General features: G+C 34.5%; 1 protein-coding gene across 1 annotated transcript in view; it reads left to right on the forward strand.

The window, feature by feature from the left end:
* CSMD1 (CUB and Sushi multiple domains 1) overlaps positions 1–24,544 on the forward strand; it is a 1,117,781-nt gene that overhangs the window by 871,665 nt on the left and 221,572 nt on the right. Inside the window, exons 19-21 of the mRNA XM_039568608.1 lie at positions 3,301–3,417; positions 4,820–5,035; positions 8,135–8,323. Of these exons, the coding sequence (XP_039424542.1) occupies positions 3,301–3,417; positions 4,820–5,035; positions 8,135–8,323 (522 nt within the window). The remainder of the gene's footprint in view (positions 1–3,300; positions 3,418–4,819; positions 5,036–8,134; positions 8,324–24,544) is intronic.

Consider the following 24,544-nt stretch of genomic DNA (forward strand, 5'->3'; position numbering starts at 1 on the left):
AGATAGATCATGATCAGCCTATGTAATTAATGTTCTTACCATATTTTTGTTTTGAAATTTTGGTTAGTTTATTAATTGTTTTGGTGGATATGAAGTATGAAACTGTCTAGAGCTTTCATGAAACATTTTTTAAAATGTTGAATTCCTGTCCTGGTTTAACTGCACCCAGCAACAAAGCCCCACACACCTGCTTGCTCACTCCCACAAGCAGGATCAGGGAGAGAATCAGAAGGCTAAAAGTGAGAACACTCCTGGGTTGAGATAAAGACCGTTTAATAAGAAAAGCAAAAGCTGTGCACACAAGCAAAGCAAACCAAGGAATTAATTCACTGCTTCCCAAGGACAGCAGGTGTTCAGCCGTCTCCAGGAGAGCAGGGCCCTGTCACATGTAATGGTCACTTAGGAAGACAAACATCATCAGTCTGAACTTCTCCCTTTTCCCTTTTGCTCCCCACTTTATGTACTGAGCGTGATGCCATATGGTGCAGGGTTTTCTTTGGGTTAGCTGCAGTCATCGGTCCCAGCTGTGTCTCCTCCTAATCTCCCACTCACCCCCAACTTCCTCACCAGCATGGTAGCACAAAAAGCAGAAAAGGCCTTGGCTCTGTGTAAGCCCTGCTCACCAATAACAAAAACATCTCTATATTATCGACCCTGTGTTCAGCACAAATCCAAAACACAGCCCCCTACTGAGAAGAAAAATAACTCTACCCTAGCCAAAACCGGCACAACTCGCAAATATTTCTGTGTTCTTTTTTTTTAACTGGATTTTTTGGCTAAGTTCTGTTTCTGTGAACCCCTGAATCAACTAAATTTCTTCGTGGAATCTTGTATAGCTGCTACAAAATCCCTCTTATAGAAACCACAGAAAAACAGCAGAGAAAGGCTCTTGCTTGAGCAAATTACTTACATTAGTGAATTTGTAACTTGCTTGTCAGGTCCAAGGTTTTCATTGATTACAGTGAAATGTCAGAGGACAAACTTAGATTCAGCAAAATATTTTAGTTTCTCACTCTGTTTCAATCTATTTTGTTAAATCGGAGCACTACTCTTCTTCATCTTCTAACTCTCTCTACAGCCTTCTTGCCCCTGCTCAAAACATATCAACCACCAAAGGTTAATTATAGAAGTTAGCTAATCTGATGTTCAAACCCACTCACCTTGTAATCACTGCAACTCATTCCTCCTTTACAAGTACAGATAAAAAGCATTTTTAGAGTTTTTCATTGTTTTCATGGGTTTCTTTCCTTGTTTGCTTTGCCACAGTGAATTGAAGAATGCGAAGGAACCTTAACTTTGAATAGTATTTGCTTCTTTTTCTACTTACTTTGTAATAAAATGTGTGGATGTATTTTTGAGTTAAAATATCAATATTTTACTCTTTTGTTTGCATATGAATGTTGAACTTCAGGAAGATCTAGTTAATTTTCACTCATTGAAAGAGAGTTTTTATTTCCCAGGTCCTTCACTCACTTTCAGTGTGAGTGTATGAGGAAATGTCAAGCCTTTCTGGAGTATGTTCTTTAGGCAAGCAACACACAAGGGTTCAACATATATTCAGTCTCTTCCTCACAGATTAAACTCCGTTGTATTAAATAGTCTAAAAATAGAACTCACACTCTATTAGGTAATCATTCTGTTAGTGTATTTGCCTTTTGAGGCTCAACAAGTTGTGACCCAAATTTTCAGAATGTAACAGATTTAACTGAAGTGGAAATGAGCATTTTGCAGTCATCTGTAGAGTATTGTTGGTCTCAAAATTTTACCTTCAGAAATTAATTTAGCAGAATAAATGCCTAAGGAAGAAGCATATTGCTTTGTTTCATGCCAACAAAGAAGAAATCTGTGTACAAAGACAAGGTGGTTAAAGTTCCCTCTAAGTAATGTGTCATTGTCAAAATATGGTACTGCCAAAGTGGAACATGAAAATAATTTTCAAGTGAGACCTAAATTCAAACACATTAATTACATATTTTTAATTTTGTTTAAAATATGTAAATGATTTTGAAATATGTAATATCTGCTTTAAGTAATGTTGCACAGTCTTCCTTCTGTGATGTTTACAGAATAAGAAGGCTTTTTGAATGAATGTACTATTGTTCATTTATGACACTATAAATCTGATGTCTGTAATGCTTTTATTTATTATTAAGCAATGTTATCAACCATATATTTACTGTTGGTTTAGTCAAACGTGTTTTAATTCATACTTCTGTGCAGAAATAAATGTATTCAGGTAAAACCAGGCTGGAAGCATTTTCTTTCCTTATACTTACTGATAAATATATAAATTACATAAATCCAAAAAACATTAAAAACTTTAACAAAACCCTTAGTCTAATAAGAAATGAAAAAAAGGAATTAAAGCTACAAACCAAGTATATGTGTATATATACACACGCATCTACAGAAAGGTACTGTAAGTTTATTGAATATTTTGTCATGTATATTTTCCATCTAGTTTAGTGCAAAGTGTATCACTCTGTGTGAGGAAGAAGACTAAAAGCATCTTAATGTTTTGTTGTTTTACTGTTAAAATATTTAGTATATTAAAGTTTAAAAACACAACAACATAAAAAGTGGACAGCAAGAGATGAGTGAAAAGCACAGTCATGCTGTATTTATAAGATTCAGCATGCAAATCTTAAACTTTAATTAATTTGCTATGCAAGTTTGAACAGCCTAGTTTAACAAATTCTAGTTTGCATAAAATGTTTTCTAGCATAGTTCTCATGTCTTTCAAATTATTCAATTCCAAATAAATTACTTATGATGGGACAGTCTAAATCTTTGAAAAAGAGGAAATGACACTTTTTTCCCCTGAGCATCGCAGTAGTCATTAAACTTTTACTTATTTGAAAAAATATGCTTTTTACTTAAGTATTTTTGTTGGTTAAAATGCAGTTGAAGGTATGCCTTTCAAAATATTTAGTGAAAGAAAAGTAGCAACAAAATATTGTTTTAGTTACTTCACAAAAAAAAACCCCTTATTTCTTACATACTACTGCAATAGGAATTAATACTTGCAATAAAAAATTTTACTTATTTTTCTATTCTGCTAACTAACAGGAGAGGCTGTAGATAAAAAGAAACTTTTCAAGGACTAATGTAGGTGAAAACAAATTGTTGTCAAACATGAATGTTGTGGCTTTGGATTAATTAGCTTCTTATTCTAATCCTTGACTGTATTTTTAATTCTAATTGTAGTTAAAAAATGAACTTTCTCTCTCTCTCTCAAACCCTTTTACAAGATAGGCTTTCTGTATGACTTTTTTTTTTTTTTTTTTTTCTCTTCTTAAGCTTTGTGTGGTGGATATATTCATGGGAAGAGTGGAACTGTTCTTTCTCCAGGTTTTCCTGATTTTTACCCAAACTCTTTAAACTGCACTTGGACTATTGAAGTGTCTCATGGCAAGGGTAAGTATCTAATCTGTTTTGCATATATATATAATGTCTGTATGTAAAAAAAAATCAGACACACATAGCTAAAAAATGTCCTTTATGAGTTAAACCAGCACTTTCTGCCATTCCTTTGGGGAAGAAGTTTAATTTCCCAAAATAAGTATCTTCAAATGTGGTATTTCCAGTTTGTGTTTATTTTTCAAAAGAAGCATTCTTTTTAAAAGTTGCCAGAGGTAATGTGTTTTAGTCTCAGAAAACTGGAAAAGTGTAGAAGAGGTAAAATATGGGAAAATAATAGCTACTTGTTAAATAGCACTAAATTTCTTTCAGTCAAAGATGTCAGGACCTTGTTGATGGCTCTTCACCAATTTTTAAGCATAAAGAAACAGATTTGATCTGTGTATTGGTAGCCTTAGATTTCAGACTTAAGCCATTAGAGCAAAAACTTATATATATCTTTATGTTACATATACAGTAGAGTAACATGTGAATGCATAGTTGATCTTGTCAGCTTATCCATTGGGGGAATGTGTAAAATAACCTAAGCAAAAAAGCCCAGAGAGTACTAATAATGTGTTACATACTATTAAATCAAAAATCAAAACATAAGAAAAATTTACTGAGAAGTATATTGGAAGTTTCTGTTTAAAATCTTCTTAAAGACTGGATCTTTTGTTTAAAACTCATAAGGCATTTTAAATGTAAAATATATCAGAAACCATTCTAAGAAGAATGTTGTTCCCCACAGTAAATTTATAAATTTGTTGTATTTATTGTATTTAAATGTATTGTATTTGAAGACTGAATTGTAAGTCAAAATTTAATTCATTACTGGACTGGAAGCTGGTAAATGAAAAAACAGTCATGATGTCAGTAAAGGATCAGTCCCAGAAAATATTAATCTATATTTATGCAAGACTGTACATAAAACTTTGTCCTTGTATATGGGCACTTCCCTGAAGTTTAAAAAAAACCAGAATTGTGTTGGAAGAAAGGCAAAAATAAAACACAAATACAAAATTTCAGCCAAGTATTAAAGTATGTCTCCTAGTTAACAATGAAATCAAGGTAGATAATATAAGTAAAAGAGACATACAGGAACTTGAATAACATCTAAATAATACAAATCTGGATTTTCAGAGTGCTGTATACAAATAGCGCTGGATGCCATTGATTCTGTTATGGGAAATATTGATTTGAAGTGAGCTAAACCAGCATCCACATTGCACATATTACTCAGCTGAGCTCAAGTGCTTTCTGCAAACTTTATTTTCAGAATTTCAGGTTTTGATTCTAACTTTTTCTCAAAATGTTCCCATATAACATAAGAACTGCTTTCTGTGTCACCTACATATGAAGGAATAGAAAAACTTCCTATTAAATGCTTTTCTTTCCTCCCTTTTTAATTCTTTTAAAGGTGTACAGCTGGTTTTTCATACCTTTCACCTTGAGAGCTCTCATGACTATTTGCTCATCACTGAAGATGGGAGCTTCACAGAACCAGTAGCCAGATTGACTGGCTCAGTCTTACCCCCTACAATTAAAGCCGGCCTCTTTGGAAATTTTACTGCACAGCTTCGATTTATATCTGATTTTTCAATTTCTTATGAAGGTTTCAACATAACATTTTCAGGTAATGAATTCCATTCTGCTAAATATCCTGAAAAAAGTTCCAGATGATATTTCACTTGTAGATAACAGAAACATTTTGAAGCACCACTAAAAAAAAAAGTTAATAGAAATTGTATAGTCTCTATCATAGAAAACCGGTTAAGGTTTATAAAGGTGGCCAAGAGAATTGAGAAGAATGTTGGTGATTTGAGTGTTTTAAGAAGTTTTCCATGTCCTCACAGAAACATCAAGATTGTTGAAAAAGAGGTTTGGAGGAAAATTGGGGGGAAAAATTACAAAGATAGAAGGTACTGCTTCAGAAGAAAGGAACTAACTGGTACTGTTTTACTAAACCAACTATAGAAACTTTTAAAAAGCAGTGATATACTAACTCAGATTCACAAAGGAGTCTAAATTGAAGACTGATTTTGAAATAGAAAACGTGTATATAAAGATAAATTAAAACACTTATTAGCTATTGATGTATTTCTATAAATTATCTCTTTAAGATACTTGAAACATTTAAGTTACTGCTTCTTATTTACAGTCTTCTAAAACTAGATGACATCTAATATACATTTCTCAATAATTTTCTTTGCCTATCTCCATTACTAGGAAGTAGAATTACAGATTTGCATATTGTAGCAGGGCATCTCACTCCCCAACAAGAGATCATCTGTTGCTGTTAATTGGTCAAATAGCTCAAACAGGACGAGCTGTCTTGGCAACATGGCCAAAATGGCCAGTGGTCTGGCATCTCCCACCTGCCAATAAACATCTTCCTGTTGAAGTGAGATGTGGAAGACAAGCTGCATTTCTCACTCACAGACACCTCACTTACAAACTAGAAAAGCCACACCAAACTCACAAAGCAGAAATCCTCTGTACATGGTCCTGGAAACGTGTGGAGTTTCTCCCATGAGTAGGGACACCTACTTTATAGTAGCTCCCCAGGGGCTAAGTGAAGAAATCTGTGTACATTAATGTCATTTTGGTGGTAAGTTGCAATACTATTTCTTTTGCTAGCTTTACTTATAGGTACCTTGAAATAGTGCATTGTTTTATGTTAGCCTGTAATCTACTAGTAGTTCTTTAGTTTTATACTGTGTAGTAATTCTGATTAGGGTCTTTGGTCTGTTATCTCTGTTTAATAAATAATTAATTTTTATAAATAGATCTGATTCTCCATCATTAGAACTTGTGGACCAGAATAAGTCCTTACATTTAAGATGTTGACAAGTTGACAAGTTCTGTGGCCAAGACTAAGGCAGGGCTTGTCTGAAGCTTCCACTTGTGCCATGACACATATAAATGAATCAAGTGCAAGTTGAAATGCACATGCACATGGATATTCTATGGAAGGAGTACATGAGGAACTCACATCCAACTCTCCCACATAATTTTTCAGGAACTGAAAGTCAATAAGTTTTATTGAGATTTGGAAATGCTTACAGATGACCATGCTATTTATGAGTAATGCATCCCATTTAGCTTGCTTATTTTAAAAAGGAAAAGAACTACCTCACTGAGTAGCGCAATACTGATGGATTTACTCCTATGAAATGCTAAAATACATTCATTCTGGATACTTTGGACTCACCAAATCAGAGGTCAGCAGTTTTGCAAGTTTAAAATGTAAATAAAAATACTAAATTATATCTCTGATAGTTTGTTTATCACTAAGTCAAAAGGGTAGAGCACTAAGCAAGTTGTAGAAAAACACACAAAATATTGTGGATGCAGGGGGGAGAATTGTGCAGTAACAAAAGATATGGATTACAGAACTTTTGGAACACAATTGAAGGTTTATGTCCTATCTACTACTGCTACAACATACAGAGCCAGCATATGTCATCATTTATATTAAATACACATTTTGAGAAATATTATGAGGTACATTAACTTCATGAAACAAATAGGTGATTCTGTTTCTGTATTTTCGCACAATCAGAATATATTTCTTCTTAGTAAGAAGTGTTTAGTGAGAAGGCCTTAACCTGTTTTGAATGTCATTTAACATAGAAATTTGTCATGAAAATTGTCATGTACCTAAAAGTGTACTACGGTGTATCTCCATGTTTAGCTTAGCCTCTGTAGTACTGAGCAGAGGTAGTAGGTCATATGTTTTCTAAACTTAAAACCTTTGCCAGCAGAAACTGGTGTGGTTTATAGATTCCCGTTAATATTCAGAACTTTCCTACAAGACAGTTACTAAAGCAAATGATTTATTTATTTATTTTATTCCACATATCAGCTGTTTAAGTAGATTTGACCCTACTTTCCTCTGACCTCCAAGGTAAATGTTCTTGAAAATGTTTTTTCTTATCTGTTACTAGAAGTGATCTCTTTGGTCTTTTGGATCATATTCTGAAGAATATAAAATCAAACTTTTTCCATTAGATGTTAAGTTGATCTCTTTCAACATCTTTTCTTGAAGTAGTTGCTAGTGGATTGTCGCGGGTTGGGTCCTTTATCTAAGGAAAAATTGTATGAGAAAACATGACAAACAAAAGGTGATACTTCCAGAGCATACTCTTTGGAGATGGGGAAATGGATGGTTCAGATATTTTCTGAGTTTGATTTGCTTCCTATGTAACAGCCCTGATTTTTTACCCATTAGTTTATTCTGACTCCTCCTGAATTATTCCTGATGTGTAGTTATAAAAGCACACTTTTTGAAAATTTGTTCATATGTCTTTCATTCACCAAACCTTTTGTTTGATTTTTTAATTAGATTTTCTTCATTACATAATGATTTATTTTAACTACAAGTCTCACTTCTAAAGCTGTTTGGGAGTTCAGATGAAAAGAAACAGGAATTATATACAAAGGAAGTAATTAAACAAAATTATAGTAAACCACTTACAGAACAAGCTGATTACAGCTCTTGAAATTAAGAAAATAGATGTAGTTTGTGTGGGACATTAGATACATAATTACTGTATATATAGGCATAATAGACTTATAGAAACAGTACTGGGTTTTAGTAGAGAACACAACTCTGAAATACATGTTTTCCAGATGTTCCATGCTCATACAATGCAGGCAATTTGATAAGTTTGGTTTTTTCCATGTGGACAACTTGTCCAGATAATACTATATTATGTTTTATTGTCTGTAGAATATGATCTGGAGCCATGTGATGACCCTGGTGTTCCTGCCTTCAGTAGGCGAATTGGTTTTCATTTTGGTGTTGGAGATTCCTTGATCTTTTCTTGTTTTCCTGGATATCGCCTGGAAGGTGCTAACAAACTCACCTGCCTGGGAGGTGGTCGGCGTGTATGGAGTGCACCTCTGCCAAGGTGTGTGGGTAGGTGGTCACATGCTTTCATTTCATTCATCAAGTTGTTAAAGCACATGGCATGTGTCAGAATACTGGGCAGGGAGCAAAGTGCTTGGGTTGAAACAGTTGATCCCCAAGCTGTAAAAACTTTAAAGTCAGTGCAAGATTAAGTAATGCATGTCTCTTTTATTTAGAGAACAAAAAACATGGAGGAATAATTAGAATCGTGCTAGCAAATAAGATCAAAATGTCATGTGAGGTAAAATGTAGAAGTAATTATTAAACTTTATGTTTGGCACAGTTAAGGTATAAATTTCATACTTTGTCTTCTGGGGTAGAGAAACAATGTTTAGAGCTTTTAGGTGAAAATAACCTACTTTAGAGCCCTGCAGCTGGTTTTAAGGATCTTTTTTTCATATTGTGTTGTTATTCTTGTAATTCTAAACTTTTGGGATTTTTTACCGTTTATAAACTGCTTCACAGCATTTTTAAACTTTATTTTTTAAAATTAGTGTGCTGTTGTTAAACATCAGTAACTATGAACTCAAACTGAGTGAACAGTTCTTTTCCTGGAAAAGTTCTGGGACTGTATTTTATGAAATTTGTGCAGTTGCTGTATTTGTGAGATGGTTTTATCTCCACCATGCCAAGTGGATCTCACCAGCTGCTACTGACATAATGATTCTGAAAAGTCAAATACTTCCATACACCTCTAAATGGATTTCCTTAAGAGGGTTCTTGTTTTAAATAAAATATTATTTCATAAAGGGAGTAACTCAGCTTCAGCTTCTTTTATTTGTTTTAAAAAGATGGATCTCTATATCTAAAAAAGTCATCTGCATTGTATATGCATGTAAGATACATAGAAAAACATAAAGGATCTCTATGTCTAAAAAAGTCATCTGCATTGTATATGCATGTAAGATACATAGAAAAACAAAGTATCTCAAATTTTGTTTTAAAATGGTTTTATTTATACCATAATGAAAGGATGTTACAGATGGGAGAGAAACCAACATAATATGGAGTTTGCCATTTATTTGGAAATTCTAGATTTAAGTCTTAGTCTATTTTCAGCACTGGCATATTTTCTTGGTTTGGGTTGTTTGCTCATATATTTGTTTTGTTTGGGGTTTCTCTCTTTCTAGAGGGCTTCTTGGTGTTCCACTCAAACATGTTTAGTTTATTTTAAATATCATAAGATTTTAGTCATCTCTGCGCTGAAGAAAAGAAACATTCTATGTGATGGTCATGTATGTTTTTGTAAATTGTGTTAACTTTTAGAAAGTCTTTCCTACAGTATCTACAGTAATAAGAGATTCATACCCAATATCTTGAAAATGCTCACTTAGTTATCCTGATATTGTGAATGACACATTGAAAAGTTGCAAAGATTACTACCAAAGTATCAATAATTAGCTTAATGAAGTATTGGCCATTGAATTAGCTGTGAATTTAAACCACTTACAGTGCCAGACACAGATATGCCTGTATGTTCTCCCAAGCATAATTTAGTGATACACATCTAATCTTATGTATATGTGATATGTCTGTCATTCATGTTGAAATGGAATTTATTTACAGAGAGCTTAGCATTTCCTTTTTGTTCTTATGTTCAGTTTTGAATAAATTTGTCAACTGGCCCTGAGACACTTCTGTCACTAAATCCATGTATGAGACCCCACTTTCTAACTGATTAGTAAAACTTTTTATAAAACATACAAAGACAAGTGGAACTTCTCTAAAATAAGATAATCTAAATAACTCTTTTAACTCAACCTATGTCTTCATTTCATCTCTTTTAGTGTAGCAAACTAAAAAAATATCTATAATGCAGCTAAGACAAATGCAAGGAAAGAAACTTTGCTAGGCAGCTGGCTGAAACTGAGGGGGAAAGACATACTCAGTGCCCTGCACAGCTGCTTTCATAAGTGATTATTTTCTTAACACTTAAGAGGGTTTACAGAGATCCCTTTTCTTGTTTCCACGGCACCTAAGACATTAGGGGTGAAGATATCCTCTTACTCTGAAAAGTTCACACAAAGACTTCTTTCTCAGAAGAGTGAAAAGCAACTGCTTGTCCTGAAATCTGCTGGATTTGGAATGTACATTCAGAATTAAATCTAGTCTCAATTCAGTGGCACAAGTTCATAGGAACATTACTGTGTTCAGTAGCCTCTTGATTATTACTCCCTAATTGTGATTTCTACAGTGACCAAACTCTCATACATGATATATACACATCAACAAGGATTTTTCAGTCCTTCTATGACACATCGTAATGCATTCTTTCATGCTTCTTTTAATCAGATTCAGGATGAAAACCCTTCAAATTTAATTGCATTTAGTTTTTAAGCTAAACATTCACACAAGCGCATACTGATTTGTATCACAGAAGTTGTATTCAGTTTCATCTGCTGTTGAAAAAACCAACAATCCAATAGGGTTTCCTAAGGTCTTGCCCTTCTCCATCCCAGTAAAAAATTTCAAGTCCTTCCTCTAGGATTATCTCAAACACGATGTGCAATTTTCCTGATCAGAGAACTATTTGTGACTTTCCACCATTTCTTCTTCTTTGAAGAGTTATTTTCCAGGTAAGGGAAAAGCAGAGCTTGGGAGGTCTTGTTAGCCTAACATCATGATGCTGCTATTAATTTAAGACTCTTGAGTCCTGTATGAACAACATTATCATAATTTTCAGTGGCCTTCTCTCCATGCTATGACATTCTACTCTCTTTTTTACACAAGATTACTGGTTCCCATCTTTCCAGACTCAGTAACTGCATTTGGGAGAACTATCACACTATTTTTACTGAACTGGTGGCTCACTCCAGCACCTATGCTGCAGTTAGGCTTTTTTTGCAGTTTTCCACAGTATAAAGGACACAGACAGTAATTTGAATGAAAAAAGTCTGTCTATCTGTATATAGATGTTCTTTGAGATATGTCGTCTCAATGTACACTCATAGTGTTCTTTTTTACCCCTCTCCTCAAAATTTACTGTAACTGAGAGGAATGAGGGGAGGGGAACTCTGCTAATTTTCTCTTTTGTGTGATGCACAGAATTAATTAATGAGCACATGTCTATAGATAATGTCAAGAGAAAAATATATTTCTAGTAATACTGACACATGGCTACCTGGAAGATAAGCATGCATATCTTGAAAAGAAATGTCACTAGCCCATATCTTTTGATTTGAGAGTATTGATGTAAATATCTGGGGTTTTACTGTTCTGAAATAACTTGTAGCCTGTAAGGATGTTAACCTTATCATCTGGTATGCTACTGTAATTGGTTTGTTTGACTATGTGTGATGGTTTAATTTTTCAGATCTACTTCTGGATAATTTACTTTTCATTTAAAATTATTGGGTTTGTATTGTGTGTGTGGGTGAAAAACAAGCTACTGGAGTACAGACAAGTTTCTCCTGATTATCTTTTGTCTAGTTGAGATTTGCAAACAGAAAACAGATTTTGTCCCCTTCATTTGTTTATTATTGTGTTATTATTTGTTATTTTGTTGTTATTATGGATTTAATTATTACTCCAGTGTTTTCCAGAAAAAAAAAAATCAAAACCATACATTTTATTAGTAATTACAGTTTTGGTGGGTTGCTGACACTACTTCTACATATATAATTTATTCCCATTATGCCATTTGCTTTTCATAGTTGCAAATGTATAAAGGTATATACCTTTATACTTATTTCATGACTGTGAAGACAAAACTGGCTGAGTGTGGAAACATAGTCTTACCACTTTTTCCTGCCAGCAATAACTCTTTTTATCTCTACCTATAATTGCGCAGTTCTATTATAGTTTCATTCACAGTTGACTACTTTTTCCTGAGGACAAAACCCAGCTTTTAGTGAGTTAGTCCCCCTAGAGTACAGATCCAAGAGTAAAGCTTAGGAGCAGTCACGCACCTCTGCGTATCCGCAAAGTTGTGTGCATCTCAGAAGCTTGGTGAATAGTGGAGTCCAAAAATGAGGTGGAACAACTTATTGAAGTCCCTGATTCTGAAGCTAATGCCCACCTAAAGGAGACTGTCACAATCAGGTTTTTGATGTTATCTTATTGTCATCAATAACCTTTTAAACAGGATCCACAGGCTCTTTCCAGGAAATTGTTACTAAGGCAGATTTTCTAAATCTCATCTAACAAACCAAGACTATGCTTTTAAACATACTTTACTTACTTTAGAGTTTGCTTTAAGTCAAACTATTCAGGAGCTTTCTAGCACTCTATGTTGGAGTTGTGTTACTTAGAAAATGAATTGAAAGGCTCATAGGTTGAGGCATTCCTAAAAAAACCAAACAAACTGGTGAACCCGGAGACCATGAAAGCAAAATGAAAAAGTTTATTAGAGGTCATAAGAAATTACAAGAAACTTCCATTTGCAAGGGTAGGAGAGACTTCTCTGTCCTCTAGGAAGGATATAAAGGAGTTGTTTCAACTTATACACAATTGTTTTGAGTCTGAGGAAGGAAAGGAAAGGAAAGGAAAGGAAAGGAAAGGAAAGGAAAGGAAAGGAAAGGAAAGGAAAGGAAAGGAAAGGAAAGGAAAGGAAAGGAAAGGAAAGGAAAGGAAAGGAAAGGAAAGGAAAGGAAAGGAAAGGAAAGGAAAGGAAAGGAAAGGAAAGGAAAGGAAAGGAAAGGAAAGGAAAGGAAAGGAAAGGAAAGGAAAGGAAAGGAAAGGAAAGGAAAGGAAAGGAAAGGAAAGGAAAGGAAAGGAAGAGGGAGAGGAGAAGAGAGAAGAGAAGAGAAGAGAAGAGAAGAGAGAAGAGAAGAGAAGAGAAGAGAAGAGAAGAGAAGAGAAGAGAAGAGATACACATTCTTGGAGAAATAACACAAAATAGCACCTACTCTTTCTGACAAGATCTATAAAATTAAGAGGTTGTTTTCATATTAAAACACATTAAATCACTTGTTACATAGCTTAAACTAGCACGTAGTAAACAAAATTTGTTCTGTAAATATCAGCTGCTTACAGGGATCCAATTGAGATTCTTCACTTCCCAAATCTGCTAAACTATGGAAGTCTGCCAAAACACAGGATTCAAAAGACAAGGTCCTTCAACACATCTACTTTATAAAGGAAAAAAATCCAAATGGATTCTGTGTCTTCTCAGACTTGGTGAGGAGTAGGGTATGTGCAAAAGCAGAAATGTTTAACAAAACAAGATATCTATGAGTACAAACATCTCCAGAGATAGGTGGCCAAGAAGTAGGGGCTGAGGCAGAGAAGGGAGTTTAGACTGCAACGTCAAATGCATGCATCTGTTTGCACTTAAATCATCTCCTTATTACTTTTTGAAATGTGACTTTATAATTTGCAGCAATCCCCTAAAAAGGTGAGGAATGAGCCTTTTAGTTTTGGTACTCCTTTATATGGTGCACTGTGATAAAACTGATGAAATTCTGAAAGACAGGAGACATATAATTCTTTTCTTCCCACTTGACAAAGATTGACTGATTACTGAAGGCAAGGAGTGAAAACCCTAGTGGAGATCCCTTTACAGTGAGTTGCAAAGTACTGAGCTCAGATGTAGGAGCCTTGTCTTTTCAAAAGACTTTAATTCCATCAGGAGGGTACAATCTCCATTTGACTCATCTTGGGTGGTCATTCCTTTTGAATCTGTCATTAACCTGCAGAAAGTTAATGTCTTTCTCCCCATTAGCCCTCTCTGAGGGTTGGCTTGGCTTTCTCCCAGGTAAAACCTTTCAAAAGGCCGAGGTTCCACCAGAAAACCTTTCAGCTGGTCTGATGTACCCAGGTCATAGCGACGGAAAAAAAAATATCATTATAATTTCATAACAAGCAGACAGTCACCATTTGACTTGCTCTTGGTAGTTACACCCTTCAGTAACCCACTGAGAGTCAATGTCCTTCTCCTCACAACCCTCTCTGAGAGTCAACTTGTCTTTCTCCCACAGAATACCTTGCAGCAGGTCCAGGTCACACCAGAAAACCCTAAACAGCTTTAGACCACACTGATCACTCCACCACATCCAAGGGATCCTGTCTGATGTAACAATTATGCAATGCTCTGGTCTAGACAGTGGTTTTAGGGGAAGGTAGTTTGATTCACTCTGGGTGGTGTGTGAGAGAAACAACAAGAATTCTCAGGATTAGAGTGAAATGACACTGAATTACCAGAATGTATAAATTTATTATACATATATATATTTATATATGTGTGTGTGGCATGTTTATTTTAGAACAATTTAGTTACAATGGAAAGAAAGTATGTGGCCTTTTTTATATAATCTATGGAAATGTAAAAACATATTTTAAGAAAATATAGAAGGAAAAGAAAAAAGAGGAAGAAAGGATAAAAGTTGATGGTGGAGAGGAGAGATATTACAGCACGAGGATCTAGCAATGAAACTGTTGTCATTTAGATGTCCGTTGCTCGAAGTGATGGTTGTGGTCTTGATCTGTTGAGGGTGGGGAAAGTCCTTACATAAAGTTCCATGGATCTTTGATAGTTTATGACATTTATAACACTTTCTGAGACATAACCATGTTTCTCAGCATAGTGTAAGTAGTTATGTCTTATCAGAAGGGATGAATACCTTCAGGCCTATGTGGGAACGTCCAGATAACTTCCCTGGGAATTAAGTTTTGCATCTGAGCCAGTTGCCTGTTCCTTTATCTGGCTCAAAGCTCAGCTTTTTGCTAAGCAAAGGTCAGTGTGTAGTGGTCATCCTCTGGTGATGGGTGTTCACCCCCTCTGCAGCTGGGCTGTTCTTATGCATATCAGAGGTTTCACCACCACACATCCAAAACCTCTCCTCCTCTCCTTCATTTGGGGGGATGCAAACCTGGCCTCAGCAAAGCACCCAGCTGCTCTTGCAAATGGACAATTGTTTGAGTTATTAACCCTTAACATTCCATTCTCTCATAAGAGGGAATAAACATTTGAATTCATTCTCAAACTCTCTTTTATGTGATTGTCTTAATGATTATATTATTTGATTTGTAAGCTGCTTCTCTCTGCTTGTCTGCACTTTCCCTTCTCACTATCTCTTTAAGAAACTGTATAATTTTACCTATGTATGACATATAATGAAAATGTTATTTCTGCACTATACAGTCTATACTATATTCAGTTCACACCAGCCTTTCATGGTAAGGATTGAACAGAGTTCAAACATAACATATCAAGGAATAAACTTAGTTTTGAGTGCTGGGGCTTTTGTATTTGGTTTGGGTTTTAACCTGTATTATTTCCTGTCCCACATGAGTTATTTCAACTGTATGGAATATTCCTAAATCAAGCTGTAAAAAACTTAAATTGTAAAGCTGAAAAGAAAGCACTCCTATATATATTCATTCCATATTTGAGTGGTGTTGCTCCTATATTAAATTTTATATGGCAATTGATTTTTAATAGTACATTAATACAGTATTTGAGTAAAATCTTCACCAAGGTATTGCTCACTGGTATTCAAATTAATATCAAATTAATTTATCATATTTAGTTGTTATATTAAATACTACTTGACTAATTGGTAGTGTGTTACAATAAATTGTTGACACCATTTAATAAGCTGTTTCTTTTTAATAGTTTAGTTAGTATTCATTGCAAAGTCATCAATTGTAATTAATATACTCTGTCATGTTGTAGCACTGAGTTAATTTCCAGTGAGATTGAAACGTAAGTGGGAAAGCTGTTAGCCTGAATAGCATTGGAGATTCTGTGAGACCCTTGAGATCTGGCATTCATTTTTTTCTTTAAAGTCTGTAGCATAAAATTTGGATTTGAATTCACCTTTAAGAAGTCAAAATCACTGTTCATTTATAGCTGGTGTTTAGGCAGAGACAGCTCTCATTTAAGAGCTGTTCATGAGCAACAAATCTTATATAACATCAGTAGTTGTGTCTCTGAATATTCAGACAGAAATAAGGATGTTCATGCATTCCAGATCCACTGTATTTCGGTATTCTTTATTTAAAAGCTGTCACATTTAAATTGTTAAGTCTACTAAAGTTAAGTCTATTGTTAAGGCTGTTTTCTATACATTGTTTTATACAATGTATTTAATAAAGTTATTTGATAAGTTTTTGATAATTTCTGTTTCTTTATCTTACAATATTGCATTTTTATAAATACAATCAAAAGGTTGTGTTATTTAACCCCTTCTTTTAGTTTCATGTTTTTGACTTAATACTGAAGATTTGTTTGAGTTAGTGTTTAGGTTAGTGTTAGGTTTGAGTTGTCTCTATCTGAAAACTGAAACTTTAATATTCGGGAATCACTACAGATTTCAGTTGGTACACAATGGCCACTTTGATTTTATTTTCCGAGTGAGAAGGAGTGATTTTTATAAGACCTTAATCACTTTTATCTGAGGCCTGGTGTGAAATATTAGTCACCTATAGTTAGAAGGAATAAAGATTGCCTCAAGTCACCCTTTTGCCTTCTTTCTATGGTTTAAGGTTATGTCTGATAAGAGTTGTTTCTTTCTAAGACAAATAATGTCCAAAGCTTATTATCAGATGATACTAGAAAGAGTAGATAAAAATCTCAAAAGAATATAAATACGAAAAAATGTCCTTACCTTGGTTTGTGCCAATAATCCCCTGAGGCCAATTAACATCATAGGATTTGTTTTGAGAATGTGAGTAGTGCCTTATGTCAGTGGCATATGGATTGAGAACTAATTAAGCAAACCACAGAAAATGTTTTGCCTCCTGTTAGGCCTTCCTTTCCTGCTCCATTATTCTGTGCATTCAAATGGTACAAAAAATACAGAATAAGAGGTTTGTTTTCACCACAGCATTTCAGTAGGGTTTTCAGTGAGGTATTCTAACCTCACCGCCATCATATGGGTGTTACTTAAAGAATATTAAGAGAGGCTGACATGAACATGCTTTAGTAGTGCAGTCCACAGCTGATGACCTAACTTTACTTGAAATCTATGTTAGAGAAGCAAACAAAGAGTAGAAAAGAGAGAGAGAAAAAAACCAGGGAATGCCAATCCTCAGGCACCAACTGGTAAGAGGAAGGAAAGAATCCTCAGACAAAAAATTTTCCCTGGTAAAGGTAGTGGTGACAATAATGATGATAATAGTAATGAGAAAAAAAGCCAACAACTTCTTGCTTTCTCCCTGGTACAGTTATATTTTTCATGCAGACCTTCTCAAGATCCTCATTAGTAGTTTATGATGCTGTTTACACCAAATGGAACAAGTGTGAGTGCTGCAGACTAAATAGTATTTAACGTGATATATTTGTGCATGTATTTTATTGTGTAATACTTATTGTGCATTAGAATAACTATAAACTGCTTGTTATCTACAATATTCTATTCCAGTATGAAGTTACAGGCTAAATACTTCCAGATCCAGAGTGATGTGATCTTAGTGTAGATTTACAGGCTAAAACTACAGAGCAAAAGAGTGAGAAGTGGGATGAGAACAGTGTGATTTAAAAATCAATGGCAATCACTTTTTAGGAGAAACCCAGCATAACACTGTTTCTGAATTCAGTAGTGCCAGGTGAGCACAGTACCATTTGTGAAGCCAAAGTGAAGGTAATGCTGCAGCCACCTGGCAGCGTGTAGATGAAAGGTTACAGGTGCACCCTCAGGTGGAGGGCAGGCTGCAGAATTGGAGATGAAGGACTGCTGGCAATACAGGCTCAAGACACCATGCAGACAGTTGCTGTGGAAACTCCACATGAACCTCAGTTTGATGCAGCATTCCTGTTAACTGGAAGCTTCCTGTATTAGAGTTTGTACATGAATCCATGCTTGAATCCAGTCATGTATTGTGTCGTCCCTGCAGAAGTCATATGCTCAGCTTTAGAGATCCCTCATTGACTGTGGGGGAACCCTAAGTCTTTGCTATTATGAGAAGACAGAGCAAATTATGCTTCATCTGTGATCCCCTTTGCTCTTGTATTAATGTTGCATAGCCATCCTACTGGATAACAATATTGTCCAACAAAACATAAAGAATATCTGAGCTCAGTTTCTTCTCATACTTTATGAACTGCTGCACAATTTTATAAATACGACAAGGGTATTCTGCACTCAGTAGAGTGCTTTGCAGCAGAGAAGCCTTTAAACTGACAACATACTACTTTTATTTGATCTCTGCTTTGGAGATCTGCTTAAAATCCTGTCAAACCTTTTAGCGAGATGTATGGAAGAAAAAATAATAAAGTAAACTTTTCCATTAAACAAAGTTATTGTTACATTTTACATGAACTGTATTTCAAAGCAATTCAAAAATCCCTGAATTTTGTTTGTTTTATAGAGTTTGTATTTGTATTCAGTAACTGTTTGTTGATATTCAAAAGATCTACCCTCTGCAGTTTCCTTTTATCCAATTTCAAGTGAGACAATGAAAGAAAGAAAAAAGGTACTTATTTAGATAGAATTTAAGTGACTTTATTAAGCAAAAGAAAAAAGAATGGGGTCAAGTATCTCCAGACAGATTACTCTCACTGAAACAGAATAAAAGAACAGTTTGATAAAGCAGCTTTTTTCAGTCTGCTGCAGTTCTTACCAAGGTTACAACAGACAACTTGGAAACTGTAGCAAAATTAATTAACTGTAGTGAAATTAGGTCCTCTTTTAAAATATTTTATGTGTGAAAACAGGTGACATACAGTCAATATGAGTATACCTTTTGAATTCTAAGGTGGATACTTTTGATTTTGTAATAAATAAATAAAACTAACTTTAAAAAGCACACAAGTGTTTTTAAACAAAAGTTATAATAGAGAACTAGATTAATCTGCTTTTGTCTGTTTTCCAACTTTTGAAACACAGAGGCAGTACCATGTAGATTTTTTTCTTTATAAAGGAGATGTGTTGAAGGACCTTGTCTTTTGAATGCTGTGTTTTAGCCGACTTCCATAGTTTGGCAGATTTGGGAAGTGAAGAATCTAAATTGGATCCTTGTAAGCAGCTGATACTAACAGAAAAAAAATTGTTTAATTGTGCTAGTTTAAGCTATGTAACAAGTGATTTAATGTGTTTTAATATGAAAACAACCTCTTAATTTTATAGATCTTGTTGGAACACAGTAGGTGCTATTTCATGTAATTTCTCCAAGAATGTGCTTGCCTGCCTCCTTTCTTCCTTCCTTCTCTCTTTCTCCCTCAGACTCAAAACAATTGTGTACAAGCTGAAACAACTCCCCTATATCCTTCACAGAAGAAAAAGAAGTCCCTCCTACCCTTGAAAATGGAAGCTTTTTGTCATTTCTTATGACCCCTAATGAACTATCCTTTTTTTTTCTTTTGCTTTCATGGTTTTCTGGCTCACTGTTTTTTGGGGGTTTTTTTTCAATTTTTTTTTTTTTTTCTCTTAGCATAGGTTTTACATATTCTCTGCTGAAAAATATTTTGGATTACACGTTTTTTTTCTTGGTAATAGAATATATTTTAAATACATTGATAAGTTGAAATAAATGAAGTTAGAACTGGTTCTTAATTGCTTAATCTACAGAGTGGGTTTAGGTGTCACTGACCATATTGATAGTAAAAAACCTAGAACTTTGAATCAATGTATTTTGTATCTTGAAAAGTGAAATAGATTGATAAAGAAACAAAGGAAAGGGAGATATGCAACATAGAGAAGGGATCTCTATTACATCATAATATGTATTTCGTGCTACATTTTTTATAGCAATTTTAGGTATTATATCATATGCAGATTTAAAGTCCTTAAGTCATACTTACATTATACTAATCTAAGCATATCACATAACCACACAGAGAGCATTTTGAAATATATTAATTTTCTTTAAAGTCTACAGCTTGAGGAGCTAGTCCTGAAAATGCTCTTTACATAGAGCATGTTCAATGGGTATGTTATAATTTACCTGCTCACCTAAATTCACCCTGATATTTCCAACACAAGGTTGTGGATCAAAATATGGAGACAGAATATCAACAGTAATTACTTTAAGATTGGTAAAGATTATTTCTCCTGGCAAATTCCATGCCTGTCAATGTTTGCATAACTTAAGACTTGTAGATACTAATACAGATATAGTTGATTTTATCGAAGAAAGCGTGCATATGGGTAATATTTAGTGACTTATAGTTAATAAATGAAATTACAATCAGATACAATGTGATGTATGAAACATGCAGAAACATTTATTAAAAGTGTATATAGGTTTTATAATATTTTCACTATCAGATTAGAATAACACGCACCTGGACAGCCAATAGTATAACTGTCATGTGCCTGCTAACCAGTAACGTAAGTGATCACATTCCTAATATTCACATCAGCTTTTTTTCCTTAAAACAAGTGCTTGTATAACAATTTTTTCTGCGAGCTACTGTGGTTCTGCTACCTGTTACATTTTAGAAATTTTGTTACATCTCTCCTGCCTTGACTGAATAGTCCTTGATCTTCTTAACCAAGTGGTCTTTGTTCTCTTGTTACTAAGCATTCTTTGTTTTCTTATCCCAAAATATTAGATGTTTTTCTCATGTGGGGGAGTGAGAAATATTTTCTCTTTCATCTCTCTGGGTTGGGGAGGCAGTTCATGCTGTCAAGATGAGAACAGGTCTCTGGAACTGAGAAGGTATCTGGAAGGCATTGAAGCAAGGAAGTGGCCTCTGTAGTCCAGAACTAGAGAGCTCTTTCAAGATAATACAATAGTATTTTTCTGCTTGAGATACTAAAATCAGTAGTTACTCTTACAACCCATGTGCTTTCAAGACTGACAGTGTTTTACTTTTCAGTTAACATAAGTGGACAAGGCATATCTGTTCTTTACACAAAACTGCCATGCCTTGATCTCTCATCAAGAATATGAGATGTGTCTTCATTTCTTTTTGCTTCTGGAAAAGAATTTTAAATTTTATCTGATGCTTGCTAGCAGAATCATCGTGCCAATATGGCCAAAGGCTCTTGTTTCATTTTGCATAAAGAATTAAAGATTAATTGCAGGTGAAGAAAATGGAAGTGAACATGAATATATTTTTCCAGTGTAGTAGTTTGGTGCTCACATGGTAACAGTGAATGTTGATTCATGAGTTATTTCAGAATTTTATTTCTCAACTGTTTAATGTACGAGTTTCTTCGAAGAAGTATTCCTTTTCCCTTATATAATGCCCTACCCACTGTGCTAAAGAGGTTAGTCAACATTTTTTCACTTTGTGACTGATTTTCTAATCTCTCTGTGTAAGGCAGAAGTCATAGGAGATGCATGTTCAAATTCCCACAAGCAAAGTGAATTGAATTTAGGTGTCACACATCCTGGCTTCTTGTGTTAATTACTATATTAAAAAGTAGCAGCAGTATCAGCTAGTGTAAATATTTTTAAAGAAAAACCATGGCTTTTCCCATACCACTCAGTATAATATTAGGGCCTTGAAGGGGAGAGATGCCTTTGCATATTCCTGCTGCCAAGACCAGACTCAGTATTGCATTTCATGGCTGCTCTTTTGAGTTTCTAGTTCATAACTACGGGAAGCGTGGTCATGCAGTTCTGGACTTCAGTGTGCAGGAACAGTTAGAAAAATACTCAGTTGAAGTCCTTAGGACATAAGGTCTATGTATCTGGTCATTGGTCACAAATGGCGGAGATTTCACTCATTAGCACACTAAAAAACTCCAACAGTGTGGAGAGAAAGGAATTTTTCTATGGATGGGGACAACATTTCTTTGAAAAAAAGTCACCTAAATCTCCAGGTCAAGACATTGGGGGAGCTAATTAAACATGTCCTTGACTTGATATCCTAACATTACCAAAATACAGCTAGAAAACCTTAACCTGAGCTGTGACATGTTTCGTATAAACTGAGGAAGGGAAGTTACAAAGAAGGGCTTAATTTCCTTTGGAAGCCTCTTTCTGGGATCTGTATTGGCGATTACTGACTGACAGAAGACGAGGTAGGAAACTTGACTGGCCAGATGACATGAACAAGCCTTTGTCATGATAATGAAGGGAATGATGGGGCCTGATGAAACTGCATAGCTGTCAGATATTTGCCAGGGATTTGAAAAGGGGTAACGTTCACTGAAAACAGAATATGGTTTTGTAACATGGGTTGGAGGTATGTGAGTGCCAACTTAAGTTCACAGAATTTTGCCATGTAATTGAAGTTTAGTAAATAATTGCTCTTGTTAGAACACATCTGCTTCTTGCAGAAAGTAGTATACTTTAGAAGGGTAGTAATATTTTAACTTTAGTTTGCAACTCTTATTATCCCTGATCTTATATGTCAGTACTTTTATTCACAGATTTAAATTACCATGGCTTTGAACCTTGGAACACAGACTTCTTGGATCAAGAGATGTGGCCAGTTCTAGATTTTGGAAAGCTCGTTGTACACTTCCTCTATTACTGCATATGTCTTAGTGGTTTACATTCACTCACTGAAACAAAATGTAGAATATTGCATGAACATTAAGTAAGGAAAAGCCCTTTGCTTCCATATTTTTTTCTCTTCTTCAGCATTGTACTTGTGTATTTCTAGTTCTTTAAAAGAGGTAGATAATAAGACAATGATGCAGCCTAAGGCACCATTGTTTTTTTGTATGCGTCTTTACCTGGGCAAACACTTGTTTGCAGATGGCTTGTGTAGAGTACTGGTGTTGTAAATGTTTTACATTAATGTGGCAATTATATTGGCATTGCTGTGAATTACATTTTATAAATTTAATCAGTTCCACCTTCTTCCTAAAATCCAAGACACAAATAGCTACATATGGATATGTACACACTGATAGGTACAGAGAGACCTGTATATGTAGCCATATGTAATAGGTATCACATACTTGGCATGCTTTACCAAAAAGTATCAAAATAAAAATCTAGTTTCTCAGTCTACTACAGTTCTTTGAAACATTTAGACAATGTAAGGTGACTTTAAACATGTTAGGAATACCTTATGCATCCTACATTCCCCAACAAAGAAAGAGTTCATCTGTCTGAAGTTTGGTGGCAGGGGTTCTTATTCCCCAACACCCTTCTGCCTGTTAAATATAATGTAGCTCAAAACCTAAGCTAAGGAAGGGAAGATTATAAAGCTCTACTTTAAAATAGCAAATGAACTATAACTTAACGTGCTAGATCAAAGATCCAGTTTATTGGTTATTTCCTTTCTATTTTGCCTAAGGAGATCCCAAATGAAGAGTAGAAATAAGGATCTGTGTAAGATTGTAACTGCCTCATTCCCCCTTCCTTTCTTCCCCTTTTCCATTCTTACATCCCTCCTGCCCCCTTCCCTCCATCCATCCCTGCTTCCCTCTCCTTCTCCTTCTTACTCCCTTTTTTCTTCAGTTTTATTGTAAGGAGGAAGTAAAAAATACACTTGTTTTATACTTTTCAAGGCAAGAGGCACATAAATTTGATATCTGTGAAGTTCTCAGAAAAGTAAATACAAAATGTTTAGACTGCTTATTTGCAAGTATAAAACATACATTTCTTCTTAAATATGTTGAAATCAATTCTTTTCTATTTGCTGAATTATCTTTATACTATATTTTAAAAATTATTCTTTACACATATACTTGTTAAACTATATTGAGTTATACCTAAAACTGAATACCCTTCCCACTTCCTCAAATAGATGTTTTAATGTCCTAAGAACCATGAAAATCTATTAAACATTTTTAGAAAAAACACAGATTTTTTTTCTAAACCTATCAGTTCTTTGATAGGGTGTATATGTTGATTTATAATTACTATCTTTTAATTTGTTATTATTTTAACTGTTACATTTTTATGAAACTCTGAATGAGGTCAAAACATCTAATGATGTTTGGGTCAAAAAAACCACAGTATATTTTATCCCTAGACTGAAAAATTAGATATAAATATCAATCTCATGCACCTGAAAAAAGCTGAAGATTAATGGTTGGTATGTTAATGTTACTGTGGGCTCTTATAAGGTGTTTTTAGGTAATTTTTAAGTGGTTTATATATCTGTTTGAAAAGTACACCAATATTATTTGCTTTCTGTTTGGATGTTTTCATTTGTGTGATGGAATTTACGTTGCATATTTGGAATAATTTTATTAGTCTTTATTCAGAAATCAAACTGAGTCCATGGTCTGGAACATAACACTCCTCCTACTCTTTATTATTTTCTTTACTCGGGAGCTACAACAAGTAATGTCTAATGAAAGTGTCAATAGGTGCTTACTACAGATGGCTGTGAAAAAGACTCACCTACTTTTTACCCAGAAAGGAAAAGATCTGTCTCCTTGGCTCTGACTGATGTCAATAAATGTTGGTTTCTTTTTTATTTTTTCATTTTAT

The sequence above is a fragment of the Corvus cornix genome, chromosome 3 (assembly GCF_000738735.6).
Source record: "Corvus cornix cornix isolate S_Up_H32 chromosome 3, ASM73873v5, whole genome shotgun sequence".
NCBI lineage: Eukaryota > Metazoa > Chordata > Aves > Passeriformes > Corvidae > Corvus > Corvus cornix.